Source organism: Phytophthora sojae (genome assembly GCF_000149755.1).
Source record: "Phytophthora sojae unplaced genomic scaffold PHYSOscaffold_17, whole genome shotgun sequence".
NCBI lineage: Eukaryota > Oomycota > Peronosporomycetes > Peronosporales > Peronosporaceae > Phytophthora > Phytophthora sojae.
In genome coordinates, this window is record NW_009258131.1 from 99204 (window position 1) to 123864 (window position 24661).

General features: G+C 55.5%; 9 protein-coding genes across 9 annotated transcripts; 4 read left to right on the forward strand and 5 right to left on the reverse strand.

Moving 5' to 3' along the window:
* Positions 1-10: 10 nt before the first annotated feature.
* PHYSODRAFT_534264 (hypothetical protein) lies at positions 11-385 on the reverse strand (the record flags this gene model as incomplete). Its single annotated transcript, XM_009540913.1, has 1 exon — positions 11-385. One exon carries the CDS (start codon positions 383-385, stop codon positions 11-13), a length of 375 nt encoding a protein of 124 aa, XP_009539208.1.
* A 3932-nt stretch (positions 386-4317) lies between these two features.
* Positions 4318-5208, reverse strand: PHYSODRAFT_426015 (hypothetical protein; the record flags this gene model as incomplete). Its single annotated transcript, XM_009540914.1, has 2 exons — positions 4318-4788; positions 4948-5208. Coding segments are annotated over 2 exons (732 nt in total), but the record flags the coding sequence as incomplete, so codon positions are not given.
* Positions 5209-7491: 2283 nt separating this feature from the next.
* On the reverse strand, positions 7492-7988 carry PHYSODRAFT_342453 (hypothetical protein; the record flags this gene model as incomplete). Its single annotated transcript, XM_009540915.1, has 2 exons — positions 7492-7626; positions 7854-7988. The coding sequence occupies 2 exons, from the start codon at positions 7986-7988 to the stop codon at positions 7492-7494; spliced, it is 270 nt and encodes an 89-aa protein (XP_009539210.1).
* A 1299-nt stretch (positions 7989-9287) lies between these two features.
* On the reverse strand, positions 9288-9638 carry PHYSODRAFT_534402 (hypothetical protein; the record flags this gene model as incomplete). Its single annotated transcript, XM_009540916.1, has 2 exons — positions 9288-9432; positions 9469-9638. Coding segments are annotated over 2 exons (315 nt in total), but the record flags the coding sequence as incomplete, so codon positions are not given.
* Positions 9639-10645: 1007 nt separating this feature from the next.
* Positions 10646-13972, reverse strand: PHYSODRAFT_248076 (hypothetical protein; the record flags this gene model as incomplete). The annotated part of the gene is made up of 6 exons (XM_009540917.1): positions 10646-10788; positions 10853-11512; positions 11868-12479; positions 12603-12714; positions 12903-13251; positions 13323-13972. 6 exons carry the CDS (start codon positions 13970-13972, stop codon positions 10646-10648), a joined length of 2526 nt encoding a protein of 841 aa, XP_009539212.1.
* A 3236-nt stretch (positions 13973-17208) lies between these two features.
* PHYSODRAFT_386744 (hypothetical protein) lies at positions 17209-17713 on the forward strand (the record flags this gene model as incomplete). The annotated part of the gene is made up of 2 exons (XM_009540918.1): positions 17209-17496; positions 17555-17713. Coding segments are annotated over 2 exons (447 nt in total), but the record flags the coding sequence as incomplete, so codon positions are not given.
* Positions 17714-18856: 1143 nt separating this feature from the next.
* PHYSODRAFT_307871 (hypothetical protein) lies at positions 18857-19683 on the forward strand (the record flags this gene model as incomplete). Its single annotated transcript, XM_009540919.1, has 3 exons — positions 18857-18975; positions 19047-19453; positions 19478-19683. The coding sequence occupies 3 exons, from the start codon at positions 18857-18859 to the stop codon at positions 19681-19683; spliced, it is 732 nt and encodes a 243-aa protein (XP_009539214.1).
* Positions 19684-21049: 1366 nt separating this feature from the next.
* PHYSODRAFT_534407 (hypothetical protein) lies at positions 21050-21712 on the forward strand (the record flags this gene model as incomplete). Its single annotated transcript, XM_009540920.1, has 1 exon — positions 21050-21712. The coding sequence occupies one exon, from the start codon at positions 21050-21052 to the stop codon at positions 21710-21712; it is 663 nt and encodes a 220-aa protein (XP_009539215.1).
* Positions 21713-22156: 444 nt separating this feature from the next.
* On the forward strand, positions 22157-23476 carry PHYSODRAFT_534315 (hypothetical protein; the record flags this gene model as incomplete). Its single annotated transcript, XM_009540921.1, has 1 exon — positions 22157-23476. A coding segment is annotated over one exon (1320 nt), but the record flags the coding sequence as incomplete, so codon positions are not given.
* Positions 23477-24661: the final 1185 nt, after the last annotated feature.

The following is a 24661-nucleotide window of genomic DNA, read 5'->3' on the forward strand; positions in this document are numbered from 1 at the left end:
TTGGAGCCGATCAGGCGCATACACACCGACTGTGCCTTCGATGGGGACAGGGTTGGCTGGCCTTCCGCATCCAGAACCGCGATGTCTTGAGTCGAACAGCAAACCACTTGAACGAACCGCCAGTAATTGCCACGATTTCCGACCGCCGAAGGAGGAAAAATAACGCCAGGCACATGACCCCCCAGAGGGCTTGCTCGAAGGGCTCAGTCATTGAAAGGTTGCGGAAGCACACCTCGAGGAGTCCGATTGACACTGGTGCTTTCCGACGCGGAGGTGAATCGAGACGGCTGATGCCCTTAAGCAGCATACGAATGTGCGGGTGTGCGATCGGGAAGTCATGAACGGATGCCGCGAAGAAGTGCCGAACACCGCTGAGCACGGCCATGATCGAGTCGCTGCGAATGGGACCCCCGGACCCGAAGCCATACCGAAAGCCGCGGAGAATAAAATCCGAGATGTGCTGCACTTGAGCAGCGAGAGGCATGCCCAAAAGCGAGGGTGCAATGCCCTGGCGGGACGTCCAGGTCGTCCACTTGGTCAAGGCTCGGCGGTATTGCTCGAACGTGGAGTCGGCACCGGAGTGCGCTCGGAGATACGCTGCCAGATATCGATCAGACCTTGAATATCCACTGTCGGCGACACCTGCGACCATCCGGGAGTTAGTGACGAGAATTTGATCGCATACGATGGGTTAGCGGCAATGCGGGAGCCAGCCTCGGCGCGTTCGTTGTCAGAGCTGGCCACGTGCGCCGCCGAAAACCGAAGCTGGAACGAAGTCTCCCACCAGCTAAGTAGCCGGATAATCACTTGAGCGCGTGAATTACAGGACGCGAGCTTGTTTTGCCATACGACCGCAGAAGTGTTGTCGATGCGAAATTGAAGGTGGCGTGGGCGTTCGTTGCGCGAGGCACCAGAGCCCCACCGTGCACCGCGAAAGCGCACGAGAGCAGCTCCCGAAAGTTGATATCGAAGCCGTTGGGCGTGCCATCCTTAAAAGCCACAATCAAGGCACGCTCGCTGTCCGAGAACCGGTACGTGAGGGCCACTTGCGATGATACATCCAGCGCTCAGAGGTCATAATCGGACGCATCCATTTCGACTACAATATCGGGTACTGGGAGAGCATTGAAGTATTCTAGCGACACGCCGTTCAGGCGGGGAGTGTGGAGCACACACCACCACCATATCAGGTCTTGTTGCATGTCCGGCGTAATCGGAACACGCTGAAACGGCTGAAGATAACTTTCGCGTCGGCGCAGACGCTGGAGAAACGGCCGTGCAGCACGGATGCATGTTGCGACGTGCCGGAGGCTACCCATCAGCGACCGGTAGGCTTGCCTTGAAAGTGATGAAGCAGAGTACGCAGCCGCCACAATACTGCGTGCCTTGATTATCTTCTCCGTTGGCATCGAGACCGTTTCCGCCACCGTGTCGAACATGAGGCCCAGTACACGTTGGCGCGTGTTCCAGTCGGTGAACTTCTTAGTGTTGATAGCGTCAGCTCCCAGGACTGCTACCATAGCGTACCGTAGGGACCGATCAACGTCCTCGCAGGAGGTGCCAATATCCGCAGCCACATTGATGTGTTCGTCAACCCAGTGATAATTGAAGACACCACCCGGGTACTCGCCGTTGTGTGTGAACCGTGCACGCAAGCGACAGTACCACCAGCAATCTCGTAGAAACCCGGTGATCCAGTCCAACCGAATGGCGCAGCGAGCTCGATCACGATGACATCGTCCTCCTCGATGTGGCCGCCGAAAAGATACACGCTGTTGCTGTGAATGCTGACGTTGCGGAAAGCAGACGCCACATCACCAGCCATCACACACACCCGGGTCCTTGGGTGAGCGTGCTTGGACCTCAGGATTTCGGCCGCCACCGCGTCGCAGTGAGTGTACTCCGGCTTGGTGATGCTGTCCTGATCCGTGTAGTCGTTGATGGAAGTGCCTTCGGGGTATGACAGATCGTGGATCATCCTACCCGACACGTTTGCGTCCTCATTGCCCTTGTCCACCACCCCGAAGGGGCTGATAATAATCTCGGGCCATTGCTTGAGGAGATCGCGGTCGAGTACGAGGCACCGCCCAGCATCCTGCTCCTTGCGAATGTTCTTGCGGAGCACATTAAGGCGATCTCGCGCCGACCCGTGATTTGGTGGCCGCTGTACCTGCCGTGGAGGTGTCTTGCTTAGCCGAACTTCAACGCCGCCCTGCACGATTTCTGGAGCTCTTCCAGATGTGCGTAACCCTTGCATACTTCGTTCAGCACGCCTGGGACCAGGTTCTTGTTAGGCCGGTACTCATCAGCCGTCTGTCCGCGCACCAGCTCCACAAAGGCTGGCAGTATCATGCCCGACTGCCGTGCATATTCCGATAGCGCCTTTTGCAACGGGGTGTCCAGAAGGAACTCGGGTCCCGCCGCGCGTGGTCGCGACAGCGGATAATTGTCCGACGGCAGCGCGATGCCATATTTTGCCATAGCTTGAGCCAGAGTAGCTCTCCGAGACATCCGCAGTAAATCGCTCCAGGCACGGGCGTTCAGGTGCATGCCTGCAGCGGTCTTGACGCAGACGACGGAGCGCAGGTAGTTTGGCCGCGGCGCGATATCGTTGCGCAACTTGGCTTCTTCTAGAGGATGGCCCGTACTTCGTTGGTCCGGGGTACACGATGCCGACCCCGGCGAGCCGATTATCCGCGAGGCCGGCTGAGTCGCAGCGCTTCTCAACTCACTCCCACATGATATTGGACACCTAACATCTTGTGGTGTAGTACCCCGCGGAAGAAGTGGGCGTGCCAGGCGCCGGAGGAATAAGGCGCCGGGACGCGAGTGATGGACTTCGACGCTGCTGATGGAACGCGACGCGGATTGATGGGCGCGACGCAGGGCCGAGCTCGACGGAAAAGTCGGCGTCGGTGATGGGCCGTGAGACACGGTGCCAGAATCCAGTGCGACGCGTAATCATCCGACGGGTCGACCAGCGCGCCCGGTTCTGCAAAACGCGCCGACCCTAAACCCCGCCGAGCAAAACGCGCCGAGCAAAATGCGCCCTAACCCCCGCCGACCAAAACGCGCCGAGGTAAGATCTTGATTGCGCCACGTAAATCAGGTTGAAGCACGGTAGTGCAAGCACGACAGAAGTAAGGATAGGCACAGAACGGTAGGCTTAGCAAGCGGTAGTACAGAGTAGCCAGTAGCAAGGACATAGGATAGGGTAAGGACTCAGTCCCGAAATTTATCTGAACCACAAAGACCTCCCGTCTTCTCCGAGGTTCCAGGGGAACCACCAAGCGCCGGCAAGTAGAGCCGCCTCGATATCGCGCCCCCCCGTCGTTTGCTGGTTCGGGTGCTCACCCCCCACAGACCCGTGCTGGAACAAAGGCACGTTAAACGTATACCGTTTAGGTGGGCGCCCGATAACACGGTGCCTAGGCGAAGGACCGCACTGGCCTGATAACCGCCGTGTACAAGACCCCCGTGTAGGCCCGATAACGCCACACAAGCCCCAGGAAACGCCGGCCCGATAACGCCGCACGCCCGACGGGAACGACGAGGAAACGCCGGCCCGATAACGCCGCACGCCCAAGGCTCGACGCCCTACGACAAGGAACAAGCGTCAACACAAGAACCCCCAACTCCGAAGCCTGCGAAGACTTGGGCCTGTATTTCGAAGATACGCTACTCCAACAACCGGGAATAATTTGCTCGGCGCGACCGCTATCCAGACGCGCCGAGTTTGTGCGAGATCGCATTCGCGAGATTTCTGCGAGGGCGCTACTCCACAATCTTGTGATATAGTGAGAGGTGACGCTCCACATATATGGTTTAATTGGTGTACCGGCTGTATGGCCGGCACTGGCTGTATGGTCGTGGGTGACTGTATGGTCGACCCGGACTGTATAGTCAAAGTTAGCTGTATAGCTGTAGGTGGCTGTATGGCCAACCCGGACCGTAAGGTCAAAGTGCCAGCGCAAGCGGCGCTGGCTCCGCTGGTGCCCTTGTACCTACCTGGTGAAGTCGGTGTTCCGGTGGTGGAAGAGGTCGGAAAAAGGGCAAAACAGGTGCTCTCACGGTAAATTTTCCGCTCGCGCGCCGAAAATCGCCCGAGAAGTTCGCGTTTGACGAGCCAGCTTCCAGTGACGACATCTCCGACGACTCCTTGAAATGCATCACAGTGAGCCCACGTGACCCCAGGCGACTACTGAAGATCGCCATCAGCACCGCAGGAATAGCTTGAAACTTTACCGCCTCCAGCTTCCGCATCCATAACACAAACGACATCGCAGACAGGGGCGTACCTGTCTCCGTGCCGAATGCGCGGAACATCCGGCTCGCCGCCAGAAGATGAGCTTGCGGTGGGTTGTAGTCGCCCTTCGCCTTTTTCGCACCTTCGGGGAAGCTTGATGTCGTCAGGTACCGCATCTCCGCCGGCGGCATCTCCCCCTTGTTGTTAGGAGCCGTGGGAGCCGAGGGGTCTGCATGCAGGCGTGACGTGACGGCGACAGGGAGCTGAGCAAGCCCTTGCCCGGCCACCAGCGCACGCAGACGTTCCACCTCATCTTGCAGCTCTTGCAATTGCGCACGAACAGCAACGCCGTCCTGAGGGGCGATGTCGTCGGTCGCCACCGAGGCTTCGTTGGGGGTCGTCGCGAAAGCCGTGCTCCCATCGACGGGCGCAACAGTCGCCTCGAGCGCAGTGCCAGGCGAGAAGGAGGCCATGAAGGAGCTCAGGTCGAAGCCGCTGTCGGATCTCGGCGTCGGCACCGCACGTTTCGAGGTCGTCGCGGCCTTCGCTGGCTTCGTCTTCGCTGGAGTCGTAGTCTTACGCGGCTACTTCGCAGGCGGCGCCGGCGTCTTGTCCTCCGGGTCGGAGTCGGAGTCGTGGTCGCCGTCGGCCACCGCTTTCCGTGGTGGCTCGCCGCTGGTCCCTGCCGTCGGCCGCTTGACCAGCTTCTTTTTGCCCTTGCGAGCTTCCGTGAGGGCTTCACCGGAGACTACCTTCGGCGTCGCCAGCTTGCTCATGCGGAGCGGGGCGGGGTCGGACGTCCACCTTGCAGGCGCCCTCGCCCATGGTTCGTCTGCGCCCGTGATGTCCACAACATCAGGAGGGGCTGAGTCCGCGGCAGCGACGGCAGTCGGGCGCTCGCTGTCCGACGGGGCCGTCTCGGTCCTGGGCGATGGCGAGCTGGGGGCGCCGGCTTGGTCGGTGGTTCCACGGGTGATCATGACGTAGTCTTGAGAGGTTAAGGACCCCCTTCTTGCTTGCTTGTTTGTTGGTCTTGATTCGAAGTGAGGGGAGAACGCCACGCGTCCATCGGTTGGACTGTGGGCGGTCAGGGTTACCGGTATAATACCGGTGTGTACCGGTATATCGAAAGTACTAATTTGAAGTGGAAAACACAATTCCCTGGTTCTACCATGGAATACAGCACGCATTCCGACATTAACTAAATCTGTAATCCCACCCCATTTTAGGCGTATTTTGAAAGTTGTTATTTGGAGGTACTGTTAAAAGCACTACCAGCTCAACTCTCTACATGTAGTTGATTCTAACGTGGGCATCTACTGCGGCCGCTTCGCGGCCGCAGCATCCGCCCGGGAATGCGTAATTGAACAAATAGTTGCGCACATCGAAGTGTATCGGTACGGAAACAAGGTTGCTGCCCTTTGGCTGGGAGACCATTTTTCAACTTAGTATTTTTTTATCGTGGAAGTGAAAGCTCTGCATAGTTGTTCACAGACAGACAGTTTACACTAAAGATGTTCAGATGCAGCCCTCCGCAATCTAAAACTCTTTGAAAGTCGACGCGTTTACTTCTAATTCGCGTTTGTATCGAACCTGTTGTATATTCTTCAGAGGTCGGTGCAGTAGTTGGTGAACTGCCTGTGGAACTACGCATACTGCAGCTTTCGAGAACCCTAGCAGTCGGAGGCAGGCAGATACTGCGGCTGCAAAACAGGCGCAGGATACGCCTGTGTATGGCGGTTTTATAGCACAAAATCTAACATAGGACAAAATTTGAGTCAAGAAGCACGGATAGTTGGATATAACTACGGCCATCTACTGCGCCTGCTTTGCAACCGTAGCATCTGGCCGGTAATGTGCAACTGGAGAAGTACGAAATGATGTTCTAGTCAAATTGAAACGAACAAATGTCTGCCTACTTTCTTAAAACTTGTGAAGAGCGAAAAACTTCAAAAGAAGTGTTTTGTTTTTGAGAAGTTTTTGTACCATCGCTAATTGCGATTTCGATGTCTCCTGAACGTTACCTGTAACTGGGAATAGATTCGTGACGAATTAAAGTTTGTGAGGCTGGTAAACCAGCAAGCTGGTCTCCCAGGATAATATCTCAGTCAAATGTTTGTGAGGCTGGTAACCATCAAGCCGCGCTCTTCTTTACCGTGGTGGGTTCTCAGGAACCGAAAGTCCCCAATTGAGATTGCCTGGTCTGATGAGGCAGGCCATCGGTGACATAACTCCGTGGTCAGCGTCCAATGGCTGCGTTGACGCCAGCAACGAGCTATTTCATTCATTTTGCAGGTAAGGTATACTGTGCTCATTTAGTACTATGTTGTGTGCTAACGATCAGACGAGAGAGCTAGCGGAACGAAGGAGAGACGCATGGTGCGCTGATCTTGACCTTTTAACTTGAGGGCTCGGGGAGTAAATTGCGGAATGAGAAATACGTTAATAGGCCAAGTCCTTGGAAGTGGGCGCTTCGTCGCAGGGAAAAAAAGTATTATTCAAACGAACGATGCTCGTGTCACTGTCGAGGTGAGCTGGTTGGTTTGGAGAAAGACACGAGGTTGGGCATCTTCGGCGAAGGGTGATTGGGTATTGAGCAATTTGACATGTAAAAAATGCAGCCTACGCTAGACAAGTCATGTTGGTCATCTTCAGCTAAGCTTGGTCGATTATGGCGCAAATTAATACGCCTTCAGCGAAGCCATACAGAGTAATACATGTAGCCATTCGTAGCTTTAAATGAAATTGTTTAGGTTAACAAGTACTCTATTTCGGTTAGAATGGTACCTGGTTTCGGTAAGTTACAATTTTTTTCTGCCGACCAAGCACAGGAGCCCTTAAAACGTGCCTTAAACCTAAGCTGCCAAGTACGCGCAGCATCGGCGACACCAGATCCGCCGGCACACTCAGGACACACCCGTTCTCGCTGTCCCACTCGAAAGTCGTTGCCCCGATAAGGGCTTAAGCTCAAACTCTTCGCCGTGCATCCCTCCCCCGATCAGACATCGCCAGTCTCGGGAAAGCGCTGATAAGCATAGATTCACCCAACACGAGTCATGTCCTCGTTGTCGTATTACCTGGGCCGTTCTCCATATTAACAGCTACAGTCTCAAAGTCGCGTTGACAAAAAGAAATGAACCTCCAGTGTTCAAGCATCGCCTCCACCCCTCATCCAGTGTCGACAACCACATCTGGAGCCATTGTGGCGTTAAGGAACTCGCGATGTTCATTCGATTCGTACACCATCAGCGACGCTCCGACATTGGCACGTACGCCGTCAGAGCGTAGCGGAAGAGACGGAAGTAATCCGCCACGACACTCCACGCGGTCGTCTTGACGATGGTTCGAGGGATCAAACTCTGCTGCTGTAGCTCGAGCTTCTGCACCTCTTAACGGAGACTTTGAACTTCCACCTCCACGGTATCGGTTCGGGACTGCAGCCGCTGTCTGTATCGCACTTGAGTGAGTCGCCGACGCTCTCGAAAGTTCCGAAGCGCGTTTACTTCAGCGGCTACCCACTCAAGGCTTTCATGATTGGCAGGACGAGCCGAACCGAAGGGAGGCGACGGAGCTGGAACGGCAGAATGGTGCGCGTACAATGAGTTACCGAACCCGTCAGGAATACGCCGGTCCGGTTCTGTGTAGTATGCGGGGCCAGCGTCAGGAACTTGTCGACCTTGGGCGAGATGACTTTGATCTCGGGCTGCTGGCCTGGACTGCACTGCTCCGATCGCTTCGTCATTGAGCCAGCGAGTGTTGGGTGGGCAGAGAGCGCTGTCCATTGGGTCTTGGCGAGCGAGAGTCGTTTAGCTGGGCGTCGCAAGAAACAAAGTGAGTGGTGTTGCATCAGCAAAATACGCTACAGTCTGAGCGGACCACCAAGTTGCTGCTCTCGCTGTATAGCCCCATCTCAGCTCTCAACTCATCCTATCTTTTGGATTCGACTCGCCAGGATAAATCTGTTGAAAGCAGAGTACATGTATTAATACTTGAAGTACTTACTACATGCGACGTTTGCCAGGTGTTGATCGCGCTTTTCATAACACGACTCCGTGAAGTTGAAGCAGGCTACATAATATGTAGCCTATTATACACTGTATTATACAGACTGTGTCATATTGCGACTAACGTAGGTTGCTCTGAGTTTCCTCATGCCAACAATATGATTCATCACTATTTGAAAAAGACGCAGGCTGATTTCAAGCTCGCCTTGCTAATTGCTAGACAAAACGTGTTCCAACCGTTCTTGTCAGATTGGTGCCAACACGTCCGACTTGTGCTGCAAACTCAGCATGCTGCTCTTCTCGTTGTTGCAAATGAACTGAATGGAGCTATTGATCTCGAACCGCTGGTAGTGTTTGGAAAAAATCTCTTGCTCTATCCGCCGTACAATGTTTTTTCTTGCAATGCTCAACTGCGGACGGCGCCACAATACCAATTCTCAATTGCAGAGACGCCAACGATTGCAATCTTAACTGCGACCGCGACACTTACTGCAGTCTCGTACTACGTGGTATTGCCGGTTCAACGCATGTTGCTTTCTAGAGTGATGAATCAAAAATGAGGTCTATCTCCCTTGCGACAAACGGCGAGCTTATCCTCGACGGTCTCTGCGTTGGTCTCTCCCAAATTAGCTAAACCAAAGCCATTTTTAACCCCGAGCATTTGCTCAGAAGCTCCAGCTTGGGTGGCAAAACCTTATTGCAATTATCATATGGCACAATAAATGTATTATTGCGGCGACGGCGCGTATTGCAATTCACGATTGCAGCACGACCGATACTGCAGTAGCCGATTGCAGCATGAGTAACGACTCCAGTAGTAACTGCAGTGTTGATTGTGTCTGCCAATCGCCGCCAATTCATTTTTTTCAAACACTGTCCGCTGGCCCAGTAGCTTCGTTGCGAAATGCCTCCCCCTCTCTGTCTAGTCCAAATTCGGGAACGTGTGCTGCAGCATACTCTTACATATGACGATGCTGATCTTGGTCGTGACTAGGATGCAGTCACCGGGCCCACTCTCCAAACGAACCACCTGGATCTCAAAGTTCGGCTGCGAAATCGACACGAGCGCTCCAGCGCTCGAGCATCGTCTTCACGCCTTGGTCATCATCGATAATCACACCTGGGGCCATAGTATTCCGCAGGAAGTCGCGGTGCATACGAGTTTCATACACACAAGCAGATCTTGGGCTGTTGAAGCGCTCCGACAGCGGCACGTACGCCGTCAAGACGAACCGGAAGAGCCGGAAATACTCCGCTACAACGTTCCACGGGGTCGTGTTTTCAATGATTCGAGGGGATATCATCTGCAGCTGAAACTCGAGCTTCTGCACTTGTTCGCGAAGAACTCGCACCTCCGTCTTGAGGTTTTGTGCTTGAGTCCGCAGCTTCGTCCTGTACCGAATTTGGATGCGTCGACGGCGTTCTCGGTGGATCTCGGCTACGTTTTCTTCACAAGCTGCGGTATCGCTCTCTCGGCGTTGAGGGCGTGTAGCTGACTGGGCATTCTCCTTTCGGAGACGAGGAGGGGGATACTGGAGCTGGGAGTCGGTCGGCGGCGGACACTATTGCTTCACGTACTCTAAACTGCTCGTGATACTGGAGCGTTGCTCGGGCTCTCGGTTCATACGCGGAGGCAGGATCAGAATCGTGCCTTGCGCCATTGTTGTCCGAGCGGCTATGGGTCGCTGGTCTGCTGCGCTGTAGTACGGAGCCGATCACGTTGTCGCTCAGCCAGCGACTGTTCGGCGGGAAGAGAGCGCTGTCGGTCATTAGTTGTTGGGGCGCAAGACGTGGTCCGGGTGATGTCGAGGCGGCAGAAGAGCGAATGAGCCGTCGCGTGGCTTCTTCTACTCACAGGTGACCTGATTGCTGCCACTTTCGAAGCGTAATGCAAACACGACGTGATCCAGGATGACGGAGAGTAATCTCATGACCGTGGCAAATGTATCCTCCCTCCCACTCTGGATCTGTTTCGTGCTACCGTGCCGGCGTCATGAAGCTTGGGCTGACTGGGAGAATGACAGACACGTTAAGGTTTCCGCTATTCAAACTGCTCCATGCACTCCACAGCAGATGGGGTGCTCTCCATAACGAAATTGAGTATGACTGCGGCAAAAAATGAAGACACACCATCCGTCGCGACAGAGGAGGTCGGTTCTGTAGTTTCCTCGTCGTCTTCATAGCGGCTGGTTGCGACCCCGTCACTTGACTTGAAGAACAAGTAGAAGCAGTGAGCGCGCGCGCTGTTCGCCATCTTCGAGGCCACATCAACAGCCTTGAAACCAGTCAGCTGAAGCCCCAAGCAGATATCTCGTTGAATATCGCAGTCGAACGTGCTGCCCGACTACGACGGAGGCACCGTGGCCTCTGGCCCCTTGACAGTCACGTGGGTGAGTTAATACGCGAACTGGGCGTGGATCGTCGGAGCGTCGAAAGCTTCTGGGTGGTGAGCCGCGCTCATCTTGGCCGTGATGCGCGCAGTGTCCGGGAAGAGGAAGTTCGGCAGTGAGTCGCGTCGGCGGGTGTTCGACCTCGGAGCTAGTGCCAACACTGGTTGGTCGCAGACGTACTTGGTGCCTTCCCATGCCGTCACTTTCCGCTGCGGCGTCGTGTAATTGCCGCATAAGATGCCAAAACCTCGCCCACACAAGCTGAGAGGATACACCGACGTACGAATTGCGTCGACCCAAGTCCCCGGAGTGCTTCTGTTGCTGCTGAGCGAGTGCAAACTCGCGCCTCATCTTCGGGAAGTCGATGTATCCATCCAGGAGGCATTTCAAGCAGCCATATCCAGCACCTTCACAGATACGCAGGAAATGTGTAGGCGGAAGATCCCGAGCCAGCGCTTCCAGTGTTCCGACGAAGAACCCTCGGACGTGGGCCCACGTCGCTTCCATGTCTGTCACCTCGTTCACGACGCCATACAAATCTCCATCACCTTGCCACATCACCCAATCCAGTTCATGCTCACGCGCAACTTGTAAAAATACTTCAGCATTGAGCTGGTCACATTGAGTACGTCGCAGTGTATCGCTGTACATCAGCAGAATGTCGCCCAGATCCTGGGAGGCGTCGATAGACAACACGATCTGGGTGAACTCGGCCGACGTCAACTGTCCGTCACCGTTCACATCTCCAGCACGGAAGGCGTCCAGCAAGTGGCGCTCGCGTCGAACCTGCTCCATTCGCCACTCGGCGATCACCAGTTGCAGTAAATGGTCAACGTTCAGCACTTGCTCGCCACTCGTCGCCTCTGCTGGTGCTGCTGTCACAGTTGTTGTAGACGACAGCACTGCTGTTGGGTTCCCTTGAGCTGCGATCGTCGCCAAATTATCGCAGAAAGTGGCCACGTTCGTCTTGCGCACATCTCAAAAGCAGAGCTGCGCGATCTCCTGTGCACAATCGACGGAGATCATGCAATTCTCCTTGTCTGGAACGTTGAGGCGAGCACCGAAGCATGATCGTTTTGAGTTGACAGGAGGCGTGTTCTGCGATATACCACGTGAATTACCAGCGTTGTTCATCATGCTGCCTCCCGTTGGCAGAGGACGGCGTCGCGACTGGCCCTGGGATGTGGCTGGCCATCATCGTCCCCGTCAGATCGTCGGACACGATACACTCGAGAAACTCCAAGTAGTTCGTCAGCTCCGACTTGGGGACTTCTTCGAAGCAGAACTGGACAAACTGCTCCACACGCAGATGCTGAGTTCGATAGGTCTCTATCGCACAGGAGAAGGCTAGCAGATGCATGTCGGCGATCCCCGGTAGTCCGTAGCTGTGGCGGAAAGACTGGTACACGATCTGTGAGAGCGAGAGCGTCCGCCCGCTGCCACGCGGTGTGGCGTACGGCACTCGTTGCTGTTGATTCTTGCGCTTTGTTGCACTCAGCATCTCGCTATATGCATCCGCGATGATCTTGAGGACATTCGTCAAGGACTTCTTTGCGAACTGAATGAGCTGATCCGTGTTCATGCGCCACGAGGTGATAAGCCCCGAAATTGCTCGAGGCACCGCGACGCTGTTGATCTTCTGGTACCTGTCCTTCTTGCTCTTACCACCGCTATTTTTCCCGAGCATCTGGAAGCGCTCGATCGACGCTGCCGTTGACGACTGGGACATAGGCCGCCCGTCGGTCGTGTCTTCTTCGATCTCTATGTCAAAGTCTGACGCGTTCATGCTGGCGCGTCGTAGCTTCCGCGCCTTGCGCCAATTGTCGTTCTTCTCGTACTCTTTTGACAGCAGTAGCCACTGCGCCTCGGTCAGGTGCGTAGCTCAAGAAGAAGAACTCCACGTCGGGGTCAGTAGCTTCAGGAAGAACACGTCCTTGGGACTCGGACGCGGCACCATCTCACCTCCCAATGCCTTCTCGTCCGGTAGATCTCCGACCCTGCCAGAGCACGTAGCGAGGTACAATCGGAAGAGCGACTCGCCCGCATTGGGCAGCGCGTGCACAACAAGCTCCAGCTGATCCATGCAGTGTAGGTCAGGTTATGCAGGAAGCACATCTTCCCGTGGAGGTCGAAGTGCTCGAAGACGTCTCGGAACGAGTCGGCGTCTACCAGCCCCACGATAGCACAGACGGAGGATCATGTCTCGACCGCTGGAGCTGAAGCTTGCGGCGTTGTGAGTGATCGCGCGACAGATCTGCGCACTCGTAGCCAGCGGAACACGTACAGGTAGTCTGGATCATCCAACCCCATGCCTTTCCGTCTCAGTAACAGCAGACCTTGTTGTTCTTGCAGCGCATTCACAAGCTGATCCAGCATGGCCGAGTTGGTGGCGTAGACCTTTGCGATCCCCGCTTGGACGTGAGCAAATGGAACGTACTGGAAAATACGAGCCACATCATCCACACTGACGGCTCGTAGTACAGTCGGATCCGTGATACTCCGACTTGCTAGCAGCGTCTTCTCCAGCTCGCGAACGCGCTCGAAGTAGGGGTGCGGGAGTAAAAACTCTGCACAAGTGCGGACATCGCGTCCGGGGAGGTCGAGTCCGTTACTATGGACGACAATGAAGCGTCTGGGAGGTAGATGGCGCCTTGGATCCCCGCCGGCATTTTCACCAACAACGTTCGGTAGCATCCGACGATGCCTGGCATCTTCAGCAGCGTGGCACAGCACGCCGCTGCTTCCACGGCATTCGGTCGGCCGACTTGCTCCACATATCCCTCCTGCACCTCGTTCAGCTTGACCTCAGTGAACACAGCGAACGAAGCACAGTGGCCACGCTCCACTTCGTACGACCGGATCCACTCTTCGTCTCGCCCGATGCCAGGCACATGAGCGACTAACGTTGGTACCAGAGTGACTTCGTAGCCCTGCGTGTGAATCGCCAGCAACAATCGAGTGGGCGACGGTGAAGACACCTCAGCGTCTGCAGTCAGCAGCTCATTGACGATGGTGTAAAGCAGAGCACGACTCTCCTCAGCCACTTCGTTGTCGCTGGACTCGGAGCTCAGCGGTTGCAATCGCTTCAGAATGCCGTGCACCAGCAAGCAATCCTGGAGGAGCTGGTGCTGCTGTACACTGGCAGAGGTAGATGCAGCCGCAGACATGCCCTCTACAGGCACCAAGCTCGGGTCACACTTGGTCACGTGGACGTTCGCCGCTGCTCGCACGTCGCGCACAAGTCCAAGTAGCACGCGCAGCAACGCTGGCTGGCGGAACACTCCCTCGTGGGCGTCTTCGACAAGGCGGAATGGCTCCTCCAGCACCTGCATGTATGTCAGGAGCTGCAATCTGCCTTGGTTTGTCTGCACTTGTTGTTGGCGCCAGAGTGCCTCCGGGAAACAGAGCGCGTGAACCAACCGCATTAATAGCGATATACTCGCTCCTTGCTCGCGACGCGCGCGAGTCTCATTGAGCGAGGCTAGTTGCGCGCAGAATGCAGCCACTTGTCGACACGATGCTGTCGACTTTTGCGAGGATAGTACTGCGTACGGAAGGAAGCCATCGATCAACACCGGTAACTCGCGCATGAGAACTTCAATTGGTGCTGCCTGTAGCTCCAGCAACAATGTCTGAACTGCCGTCCAGGAAGCAGGAGACTGGACGACGCGGATGTCCGGCAGCTCACCGCGTTTCCGACGTCTGCGGAACCAGCTGCTGGTCAGGTCACGATCCGCTTCATCGCGAGGGCTTGCTGCCAGTGGGAGCAAGTTCAACGTCGTTCCTGACGGAGCTGATGCTGTAGCAGCATCGAAAAGCTATGGGTGCTCCTCCATCATCAGCTTCAGTAGCGTAGGTGCCACATACTCGAAGGCACCGCCTTGGTCTCCGTGTGCCAGCGCTTGTGTCACGATGTTCCGCAGCGGGAAAGCGCTCAGGTCGTAGTGCAGGCAAATGTCAGCGCCTGGTTCCATCGCGGCCGACATCGACGCACCCGAGACCACCGACGACGTAGAAACCAAAGTGCTCAGCTTGCTACCCGCCACCATCGTGGCGTGACGAAATCTGGTTAAACTGAAGCGCGTACGTAAGCTCCAGCACTCCACGCGCCCATACTAACTCATGATCCTGTCCTCGAGTCAGGCATGGCGCTGCAAGCCACTTCGCGAGCGTGGAGCTGCGTAGCGGAACGATGGACAGCTGCAGCCGACGCGGAGCTTGCGCGATGGGGTACTCCAACGCCATGACGTAGTTCTCGATCCACTCCAGCAGCAGACTCGCAAGCAGCGGACGAACAGTCAAGGCAGCTTGCTCTCCGACCTGCGTAGCCAGCTACAGTGCTTACAGTAATTAGTCTGATATCCAAATTTGCGTAAAAAGTGCAATTTTCATACTTTGAAGGCTAGGCACGAAGTCAATTTTTATCCAATCAACACCACAGACCCCTGTAATACACGTTTCTCATTAAGTAGAATTCGTTGAATATGATAGTTTTTCGTCAAATAGCGTGTAACATAGATACCCTAACCCTCCCATCAGGTCAGACTAATTACTGTAGGTACTGTAGCTCTCAAGCTTGTGCGCGTGGTGGTGGCGCAAGAAAGACTTCTCACAGAGCAACCCGTGTAACCCGCGCAGTGTGAACTCGTGTTGGCCATGGCCCGAGAATACCGCGTCTAAAGCTGACACTCGAGCCGCCGGACGTGTCCATTCATGTTAGGCCAGTCCCCCAACAAGTTGAATGTACTGATGGTTTTCGTACTCGCTGTCTCTTTTCGATCGTAAGTTACTTTTTGATATGAGTGCACACCATCCGATGCAGAAGTACATCAAAGAGGTGTAGATTTGTTTCGAATACTAGAATGTTTTACGAACTGTTGACCGTGCATTTCCTTTTAAAAAAGAAGGGGGCATGTACCTACCAAGACTGTAACTTAGCTTGCTGTTCTATCTTGCTGCACAACACACGTTAGGAATTGACGGTACTAACGAAATGAAACTCAAAGCGGAAACTGCCTTAATCCGTCGACGACCCGCTGCCAACAACCACAGTGGCGTTCGTTCCCGATGATGACCCGGCACTGACCATTCCCAGAAAGAGGCAGGCAGTTAACTGCGCATCATGAAAAAAAGATAAGCGTTACATACTTTCCCACAAATGAATGCAAGCAACAGAGCAGGATCCACGTACTGTAAGCTTGCACTGCGCGTTCTGGAATCCGAGCCAGTAAATGGAGAAGACGCAGTCGCCGTTGCAAGACGAGTAATCCACCAGCATCTAATCTTCGGTACGGAATCAACGTCCCGCGCGGTCATTTTGGCGAAAGCTACGACGAGGAGCGGACTCCACACTATGCGCTCCCTGACTCGAACAACATGGTGATGTTTCTCATGCAGCAGTTGCCGAATTTGTACAACACGCTCCTCTACACTAAGATGACTACGTTTCGCACGTACGAGCTAATGGTGAGGGTGAAGCATGGTGACGACGATCAAGTGCCGTGGAGCTCATTTTTGCGTGTTTTCGATTCATATATCGTGATTTCAAACAAATCGTGCAATTTCACTACGCAGATGTTGGTTGCCATTCGTGATAGCACTTATTTGAAACTTTTGGCCAGTACGGGCACACTCTTGTTAAACTAAATCAGAGCTTCCTCTTACTCTGACACTTCATCCCGACGTAGTGTCTCGAACCACCCAATCTGCCAAGAACACGAAGTCGCCAACCCGAAGAGCGTTGGCACAAAACAACGAGTTGCGCTCGGAAAACTGGACGCCGATAGACTCAGCCAATGCAACAACCACCTTCCGGCCTAGAGTCACAGCTTCTCTGGGCCCGCCGAATACGACATGTTTGATACGATCTCCGTAGCACACAAAACCAGGTATAGGAGCTAGCATATGAAACAGTTGGCGGGACCCCGGGGTCCCCCATCCAAAATAATCGGTATCGGCAATTATTTATTTTTATCAAGGGCAGCGTTGAAACGACCGAGGGTCTTACCATTTTCGCTTAAGCTTCGTAATTAAATGGCATGACGCCGCGGAGGTGGCTCCCAGAGCCTCAGACCGATACGTAAAAGAAAAAAAAGCCTCTGATCGGAAGACAGCAGCGTACAAGCGGGCCGTAGCCATCCTGGGGGAGGAGCGAGTTCAGCAGATCCGTCGGGACTGGGACTCATGGGACACAAGCTATGGCGGAAAAGAGTGGCAGCAGTCGGAAGGTGTCGTGCTTCAGCTTCTACAATTAAGACTCTCGGAACGTGTGATTAGAGCGATCATACCGGTCGGTGGAAGTCGCGTAGCAAGACTAACGAAGGTGCTAGAGGTTGGAATTGAGTCGTTGCACACAAGGCGCGCAAAACTTACACCCTGGCACGCATTCACGGAGGACGATATGGCTCGTTTAAAGCAATCGCATTGTGCTACGTGGATATTGGAGGATGGGTTTCCGTGCGCCCACCGACACCCGCGGCAGTACTTCACTGAGCCCAAGCTGACGTGGAAGATTGTACACGCTCGCTATCTGGACGATATCGCCCGAATCAACCCAGATGCCCGCACACTAAGTTTCTCCCACTTCATCCAGTACAAACGGTACTACGTTCCTGGTGTCCGTCTAAAACGAACAGCGGAGGATGTCTGTGACTGCTGCGTTCGCCTAGATATTTTGCTTCAGCAGCCCGATATTTCTGAGGAAGAGCGCGAGGTTGTACTACTGGAAAAGAGAACTCACCTTAACGAAGCAATCGCTCAGCGGCGATTCGTGTCCAACTTTGTCAAAGATTATACGGCTTTGCATGCGCCTCAGCAGATTTTACCTAATCAGGTTATCCCTCATACAATCGACGACGTTGCTGCTGACGACGAAACTGACCTGGCTGGTGATGCAGATGCGACCGCAGAGAGAGTCTACTGTCGTTCAAATTCAAGCAGAAGATTATGGAGGTGGTATTTCGATGCCGTACTATGCTCTTTGTCGCCCATCAGCAGATTACTTCAACTGCAACCTCATGATCCAGAATTTTGTAATTGCAGACATTACGAATGAGCAGAACAACGTGTACTTTTAAGAGTACCTGAACTACTACCCCGATGTACCTGAGACGATCATGAACACAGCTTCACCTTCTAGCGCGGCGGTTAACAAATCTACGTCTAAAACCCCAACGAAGCGGAATCCTGGCCGGACTAAAAAGAAGAAGGCCGGCCTGAAATCTAACCAGCCATCTATCCTGCAGTTCTTTAGCTCGTCAACGAAGTAGGCGAACGGAGAGAAGGAGACTTGCTTTTCCTTTAGCTAACACATACATTTTTCAATACATCTGATAATTTGATACCGGTATGTGATGAGAGAACTGGGGTCCAGGTGGGACCCCGGGGTCCCGCCATCCTTTTCATATCCTCGAGTTCGGAGGCGTCTTGGGATCCGGTAGTCACCAGGTCAAAGTAGGACGGCTGCCCGTCCATTTCATCGAGCGTCTTCTGCTGCTCATAATCGTCGGTCATATCTGTCAAAAACCACTCCAAAGCACGAAAGGTATCCGGACTCGACGTTTTCCCCAGTCCCATATCCTCGCATGCTTTCGAGTAAGTTTGCACTAGCACTCGAAGATCCAAGAGGATAACTTTGTGAAGCCGCTTCAGCACGAACAATCGCTTTTCCAATAGAGCTTGTGACTTTTTTTCGACCGAGACGCCAATTCGAGCCGTATTCACCACAAACTGAGTGAAGCTTGGACTTGTGTCACAAAACTCGCGGACAGGAGTGAGAGCGGGAACCGTGACAGCACACTGCTCGTGCCGAAGCGCACCGAGAGTGGGAGGCTTCGCTTCGGGACCTCGGCTCTGCCACTACCGGGGCTTCGTGGAGCGTACTCGCGCTGTGCTGGCCCAAGAGCTCCGGAACGGCTCGTTGTTGGAGGAGCAGCCTGAGAGCACAACTACCCGCTGGGCCGAGGCTGAGAGAGCTCATACCGAGGCTGAAGCGCAGGTGGCTCATCTCCAACGACAGCTAACAGAAGCCGCGCAAACGGCCCAGGGCCTCGAGTCACAGCGCGATAAGGCCCTTGCTCAGCTGGCGGCCCCAGCCCCCTTCGGATACGGTCCCTAGGGCACAATACGAAGAGGCAGTGGCTACCGAAGCCCGGGAGGCGGCGCGTCTGGAAGAAGAGAATGAGCGGCTCCAAGCGGAAGTTCGCCGGTTGCGGCTGATGGTTGACCCGGAGCGCCTGTTCCGGTACTTCGCAACCCAAGCCGGGCCCGGCGTCATGGGAGATCGCGTGTCCTTTCAAGACCACTTTCGGGCGTACTGTGACTCGGAGCACCTGCCGTACGCTATCCAGCTGATGGTGTGCCGTTCGGACACGACAGCTGATCCTTCGGCTTTCTCCTTCGATGTAGTACCGGGGGTGCCCAGGGCGGGCGCGGTTCCCCTGGGGGGTCGACCGCAGCCACTTCGCACTCAAACACTCCGGCGCCTCCCCGAGTCCCATCGTCCACAAGCGCCTCAGGTTCCGGCGCGCCTGCGCAGGCTCAGGCTCCGTCTGGTGCTAAGCGCATCCTTTGTCTTGATCTTTCGGGGTCATATACTGGTTCAAGTAGAGTCGTCCCGGTGCCGTCGATCTCGGAGTCCTCCGCTGTGCCGCAGGTCCCTTCCTCGGTCCAGGGGAAGGATCGCCCCTTGTCCCGGGCCCAGGGGCCCGACCAGCCCCCCGAGGGCTCTTCGCTCGTCTTTGACATGGAGGGCAATTCCGGGGGTTCCGGGGACAAAGATGACGGTGGTGATGGCAGCGACGACCTCCACCCCCGTAAGCGCCGGTAGCCGATCCAAGAAGAAGCCGAAGAGGAGGAAGAAGAAGAAGTCGAGGAAGTCGAGCAAAGTCCCCTCCTCCCCGGACAACTCCGGATGGATTGCGCCTGCTCCGGCCCCGGTATTACGAGCCCCAGACCTATCCCCACAGTTCCTGGTACTACCCGATTGATGCCGACGCTCGGCCTCCTCGCTCCGATGAGGCACTGCTCAAGCTACTGCCCGTAAACGCCAGATTTGATGACGTCCGCCCGGGTGTCTTGGAGTACTTGCGGATGGATGGGGATAATACAGCCTCCAGGACGCCGAAGACGCCATCATGAACGAACTGGAGAAGGAGCTGGTGATTCACACTTACCTCCGGGAGCCAGTTCTCGTCGAGATCCTGCGTCGGGTACTCTGCCTCCAGATCCTGGACGAGGTGGAGTGGTTGCGGCATGTCCCGGAAGAGTACTTCGAGAAGGGTGTTGCCCGGGCCCGGGAATGTAACTGGGCCGTCGGTGTTGAACGTCCTTGGTCCCACATCCCTACCGAGCGCCCGGACTCCCCAGAGCACTCCGACGACGATGAAGATGCTTCGGGAGATGAGCGCAAACCCCGGAGCTATAAGGCACAGAAGACGCCTCTGTGGTGTAGTGGATTGAGATATTTTCGCGCGGATACCCAAGATCAACAAGATGGCCAAGATCGACAGTGTGGATCAAGATCGGCAAAGCGTGGCGACGCGTAGTCTGGCACGATAGTAACCAGCAAGAAGGTCAAGGGGGCAACATCAAGGTGAACAACATCTCTGGAGGTGCTTGAGAGCCAAACGCCGGCGTAATCGATCCAAGTCGACGATATCGATCTTGGCGGGGATGACGCGATCTTGGAGAAAGAGTGATGATCTCGACCGCACGGATTGCGCAGACACCGGGCAGAGAGCCAGCGACACCACCAACGTTCAAGGGAGCTAGAGAGCACGCGCACAGACCGCACGAGCGCAGGAGTGCAGGAGAACGATAGAACAAGGGCTTAGGACAAGCTAACATTTTAAACAGAGTTGATTTTACCTCCTTCTTCACAAGTGGTCATCGCCTTCGCAATACCGGGCACGGGATATACTTTGGCTCACCCGACGCTACGCCAGTCGACTTACACCCCAAGATCAAGGAACCTCGGACGCCAGGATAGCTTGGCCCAGCGTCCGTCAACCCTCACTTCGACCCACCGCTAGAGGAAGCGGCAAGCAAGGAAAGGAAAGGAAGGTCACACACCGACCACAAGGCAACCCCAGGCCAAGATCACACCTGGCCGGCGAGTGTCGATCTAGACAACCCCAGATCGAAACCGCCACAACTACTCCGGCACAGCGTGAAGCATATCCGCGTTGCTGCCACAAGTTCCCGCTGTCCACCAGACAGCCCAAGACTCAACCCCAAGCGCGTCTTCTCGAGATCACCCGAAGAGCGATCCAGCCCACCGACGGGTACACAAGGTGAGGATCAGCAACTTCACGGAAGATCGGAGTACCCCCTCCGTTAGTCGGCAGTTCGGGCGCCGTGTGCAAGAGGACCCCCGCGATCTGCAAATTTCGCGGATCCACTTCGCCACAATGGTGCGCGTGCCCGGATCTTTGAGTGACTCGGGCTTTCACCGTGAGTCCCTCCAAGAGTATGCGCAAGCCGAGTTTGGACAAGGGAATGAAGCGTCTACAGAGATCGGATCGGCGTCGACGCCGCTGAAACATGATCGATCCGCGGATCGGCAGAGCCTAGGGAGGAGCTCTACCGACGGAACAGAGGAAGGCCCGGCAACGGACCTAGAAGAAAAGCCTCAACCTCCTCCCCAGATCCCCTCGGGGACCCCCGCAGGGCACGATGCGAATCGTGGCCTGCCGGACGAAAGTCCACCGGCGCAAGCCGGAACCCAACCACCCAGCGCTAGATCGACCAAGAAGAAGCCAGCAAGATCGAAGTCGTCGCGGAAGAAGATGAAGGCTCCAGACTCCGATGCTGACGATCGAGCCGATCTCACACTAACCGTGGCTGAGGATCAACTCGCTGTAACGTACTACAAGAAGGAGTTGCACGCTTTCCTGCTTCAGGACGATGTGATGAAGCTCCTCCGGCCAAGCTCCTCGGCGATCTTGCGGGACCGGTGTCACAGCCGACCCCTGGATCGGACAAGTTGGATGCCGTTCAGACGCTGCTACGGCTCTTCAAGGAAGTTGGTATCATCGCAGGAGTGCTGGATGCGGAAAGCCTGTTCGATCTGAAGCTCAGCACGATCCAGAACTCGGCCCAGAGGCTGTTCCTGCTACTGAAGCCGTTGGTCGGTGAGTCGAGTCGATCCTTGAAAGAAACATCAAGATCGCCCCAGACGCTATCGAGATCGACACCCGCCAGATCGACGCCTGCGCCCAACCCGGGTGGCCAAACTCCGACGTCATCTCCGTACGTGTCTGCAACGGAAGACGTGGAATCTGACAGTGTCGATGACCCGCCACCGCGCATGACCCTAGGCCCTTCCGGTGCCGCTATGTTAAGAAGTCGAGCTGAACGTGCTGAGCGTGAGGTGGTTGTGCCAACGCGAGAGCCGAAGGGCGTAGCAACTTCAGTGCGACACTCCCCGGAAAGACTCGAGTCGTTCTTCCAAGCGGCCATGGAACGTTTTCTGAAGGATCAGCAGCTACTTGGTGTCGCGCTGAAGTCGCGACCGACCCGAAGATCAAGATGTGGAGATGGAGTCGGTTGGATCACCAAACCGACACTCTGCGTCAGGGGAGTTTGATCCTGACGACCTCGATCTCAGTTGGCCTATCCGCGCGGCGGTAGCAACAACGGCTACTGCTGCGACTGGAGGAATTGGGGCCGCACCACGCATTCGTGTGTGTGCAATGTCGGAACTGAAGGAGTTTTCCGGAAAGGACGGCGACGAAGATCGAGCTCGATCTTGGGTCAGCAAGGTAAGATCGGCTTTCGTCCGCGATCAAGCGCCTGATGATGAGAAGTGTCTGGCGTTCGGTGATTTGCTCACTGATCCAGGGCGAAACTGGTATAGGCAGCTGAGCCGAACAACTCGTACCACGTGGAAAGACCTGCTCCAGAGTTTCCAGGTCCAGTATTGTGGGCGTGGTGTCTCGGTTGCCCGCCAGTACTACCATGCTCGGAAACGATCTGACGAGTCGCCTCTGGAGTACCTCCACAGGCTCAACGTCGCAGGCCTGCGGACACGTCTACTAGTCAAGGACGGACCGCCGGACGTGCGCCAGGAACATGTGGAACACTTTATCGAGACTTTGGATTACCGCGATCTAGCGGACCAGCTTGCCCTGCTTCGGATTCCCGACGCGGACACTCTGGAAGAAGTTTTGCGATCTCGCCAGCGTGCCAAAGCGCGACAGAGCAAGACGGTGTACGGCTCGATTAAGCCCCGCCCGAAGCCGCAAGCCGCCGCCGGTGCTCGCGCGGTACGAGCGATTCAGGTGCAGAGCGACAGCAGTGACTTGGATGCAGGATCCAGCGACTCGGATGAAGAGGGAAATCTGCGCCGAGTGTATGCGACTTCAGCCAGTATCGATCATGGAACGACTGAACATCGCTCGGCCGGCCGAGATCGGCGTCCACCGGATCAAGATCGAGGCCGTCAAGATCGTCGACCGGGACATCTCTCTAAATCGATCGACATGGGGCCGCCCCTCAAGCGGTGCACTCATTGCGGGTCTACCAAACACGACGATCTGAGATGCTGGAAGCGGCTGACGTGTGAAAAATGTGGCAAGCATGGTCACCCGTCAGATCGCTGTCTCTTTGTCTACAAGGCCTGCGGCAAAATCCACGACGAAGGAAGCTGTCCGATGGAGGAATTTTACAATTTGATCCGTCAGTGGTACAATCCCACCAAGCACGGGGGCATGTTGCCCGAGTCCGCGGAGAAGATGTTAAACGAGGACGCTCGCCGGGTTGGAATCCGGTACGAGACGAGCGTTCTCAGTTCTGCATCTTTGCGTATGTCGAGAAGCAGTCGTAGTCGACTGTAAGCAAACTCATCGACAATGCATGTGATCTTCAAAAGAAAACTACGGCTGCTATGTCAAGTCTTCACCAAGTTGATGACTACTCAAGATCGAGCGTGAAGATGGCTATGGATATCGCGTTGGGGGAGTCGCGTGGTTACTGGAAATACCATGTGCCTGACAAGAAGTTCAAGCAAGCGAAAGCTGTGGGCAAGATCAACAACGAAAAAGCTACTCTGTTGTTTGACAGTGGTGCCGAAGTGTCTATCCTAGACACCGCCTTTGCTCGTAAGGTGGGGTGCTACATTGACGAAAGTCAGACATTGGAGTGCGAAGGCGTCGCAAAATCTCCATACATGGCGGAAGGACGTGCACGGGTCAAGATCACGCTCGCTGGATCACTTGTGTATTTTTTCGATGTTTGGGTGGGTCCGCCGACCGGCGGTCAGGACTTAATCATCGGCATGGACTTCATGGTACCGGCGGGTATCCGCCTCGATCTTGCCGACGACAATCTGCCTGTCAGACGAAGTGCGGATCCAGCTCGCTGGGAGACGTCCGCTCTACGGAGACAAGGTGGAGCAGGTGACCTTGACTGGTTACCGCGAGATCGACATAGCGGGATCCGTTGAGGTCAAGCTGCGCACAAGATCAACAGAGCATCAGAAACTCTGGGTTACGCGCGGCGATCGGTGGGTGCCTACCGTGACTGGTGGACCGGGCAAGATCCGCTACCTGCAACTGACAAACGTGAGCGATCGCGAGTTAGTGCTGCATCAGGGTACGCGACTCGCGATGTGGCTGGCCGGAGATCGAGTGCCGCGCTTACCTGGGCATGTCTCCTTTGGATCTCGCAGGTACGCGGAGTGGCAGAACTTGGCGTACCAAGCAACCGCCGACGCTACCAAGGACGTGCCTGAGCCCGCCGACGTGCAGGGGTCTGCTGTGGAGCGGCCGCAGTACACAACGCCGACGGCGATCTTGACCCGGCCAGCGAAGAGAGCAGAGATGGCCACTGTGCACACCGAGTGCGTGGCGTCCAAGCGCCCCGACGATTCCAACCCGGAAGAGTCGTACGGCAACCCCACCGCGTCTTACTCGACGCCCGGCAGGGACGAGCAGCCCAAGAACAGCGACGAATTCGGCACGGGAGAAACGCGCCATGATTTCGCCACTTCGCAGGGGGCGGAGAGACCATCGGGTGATTAC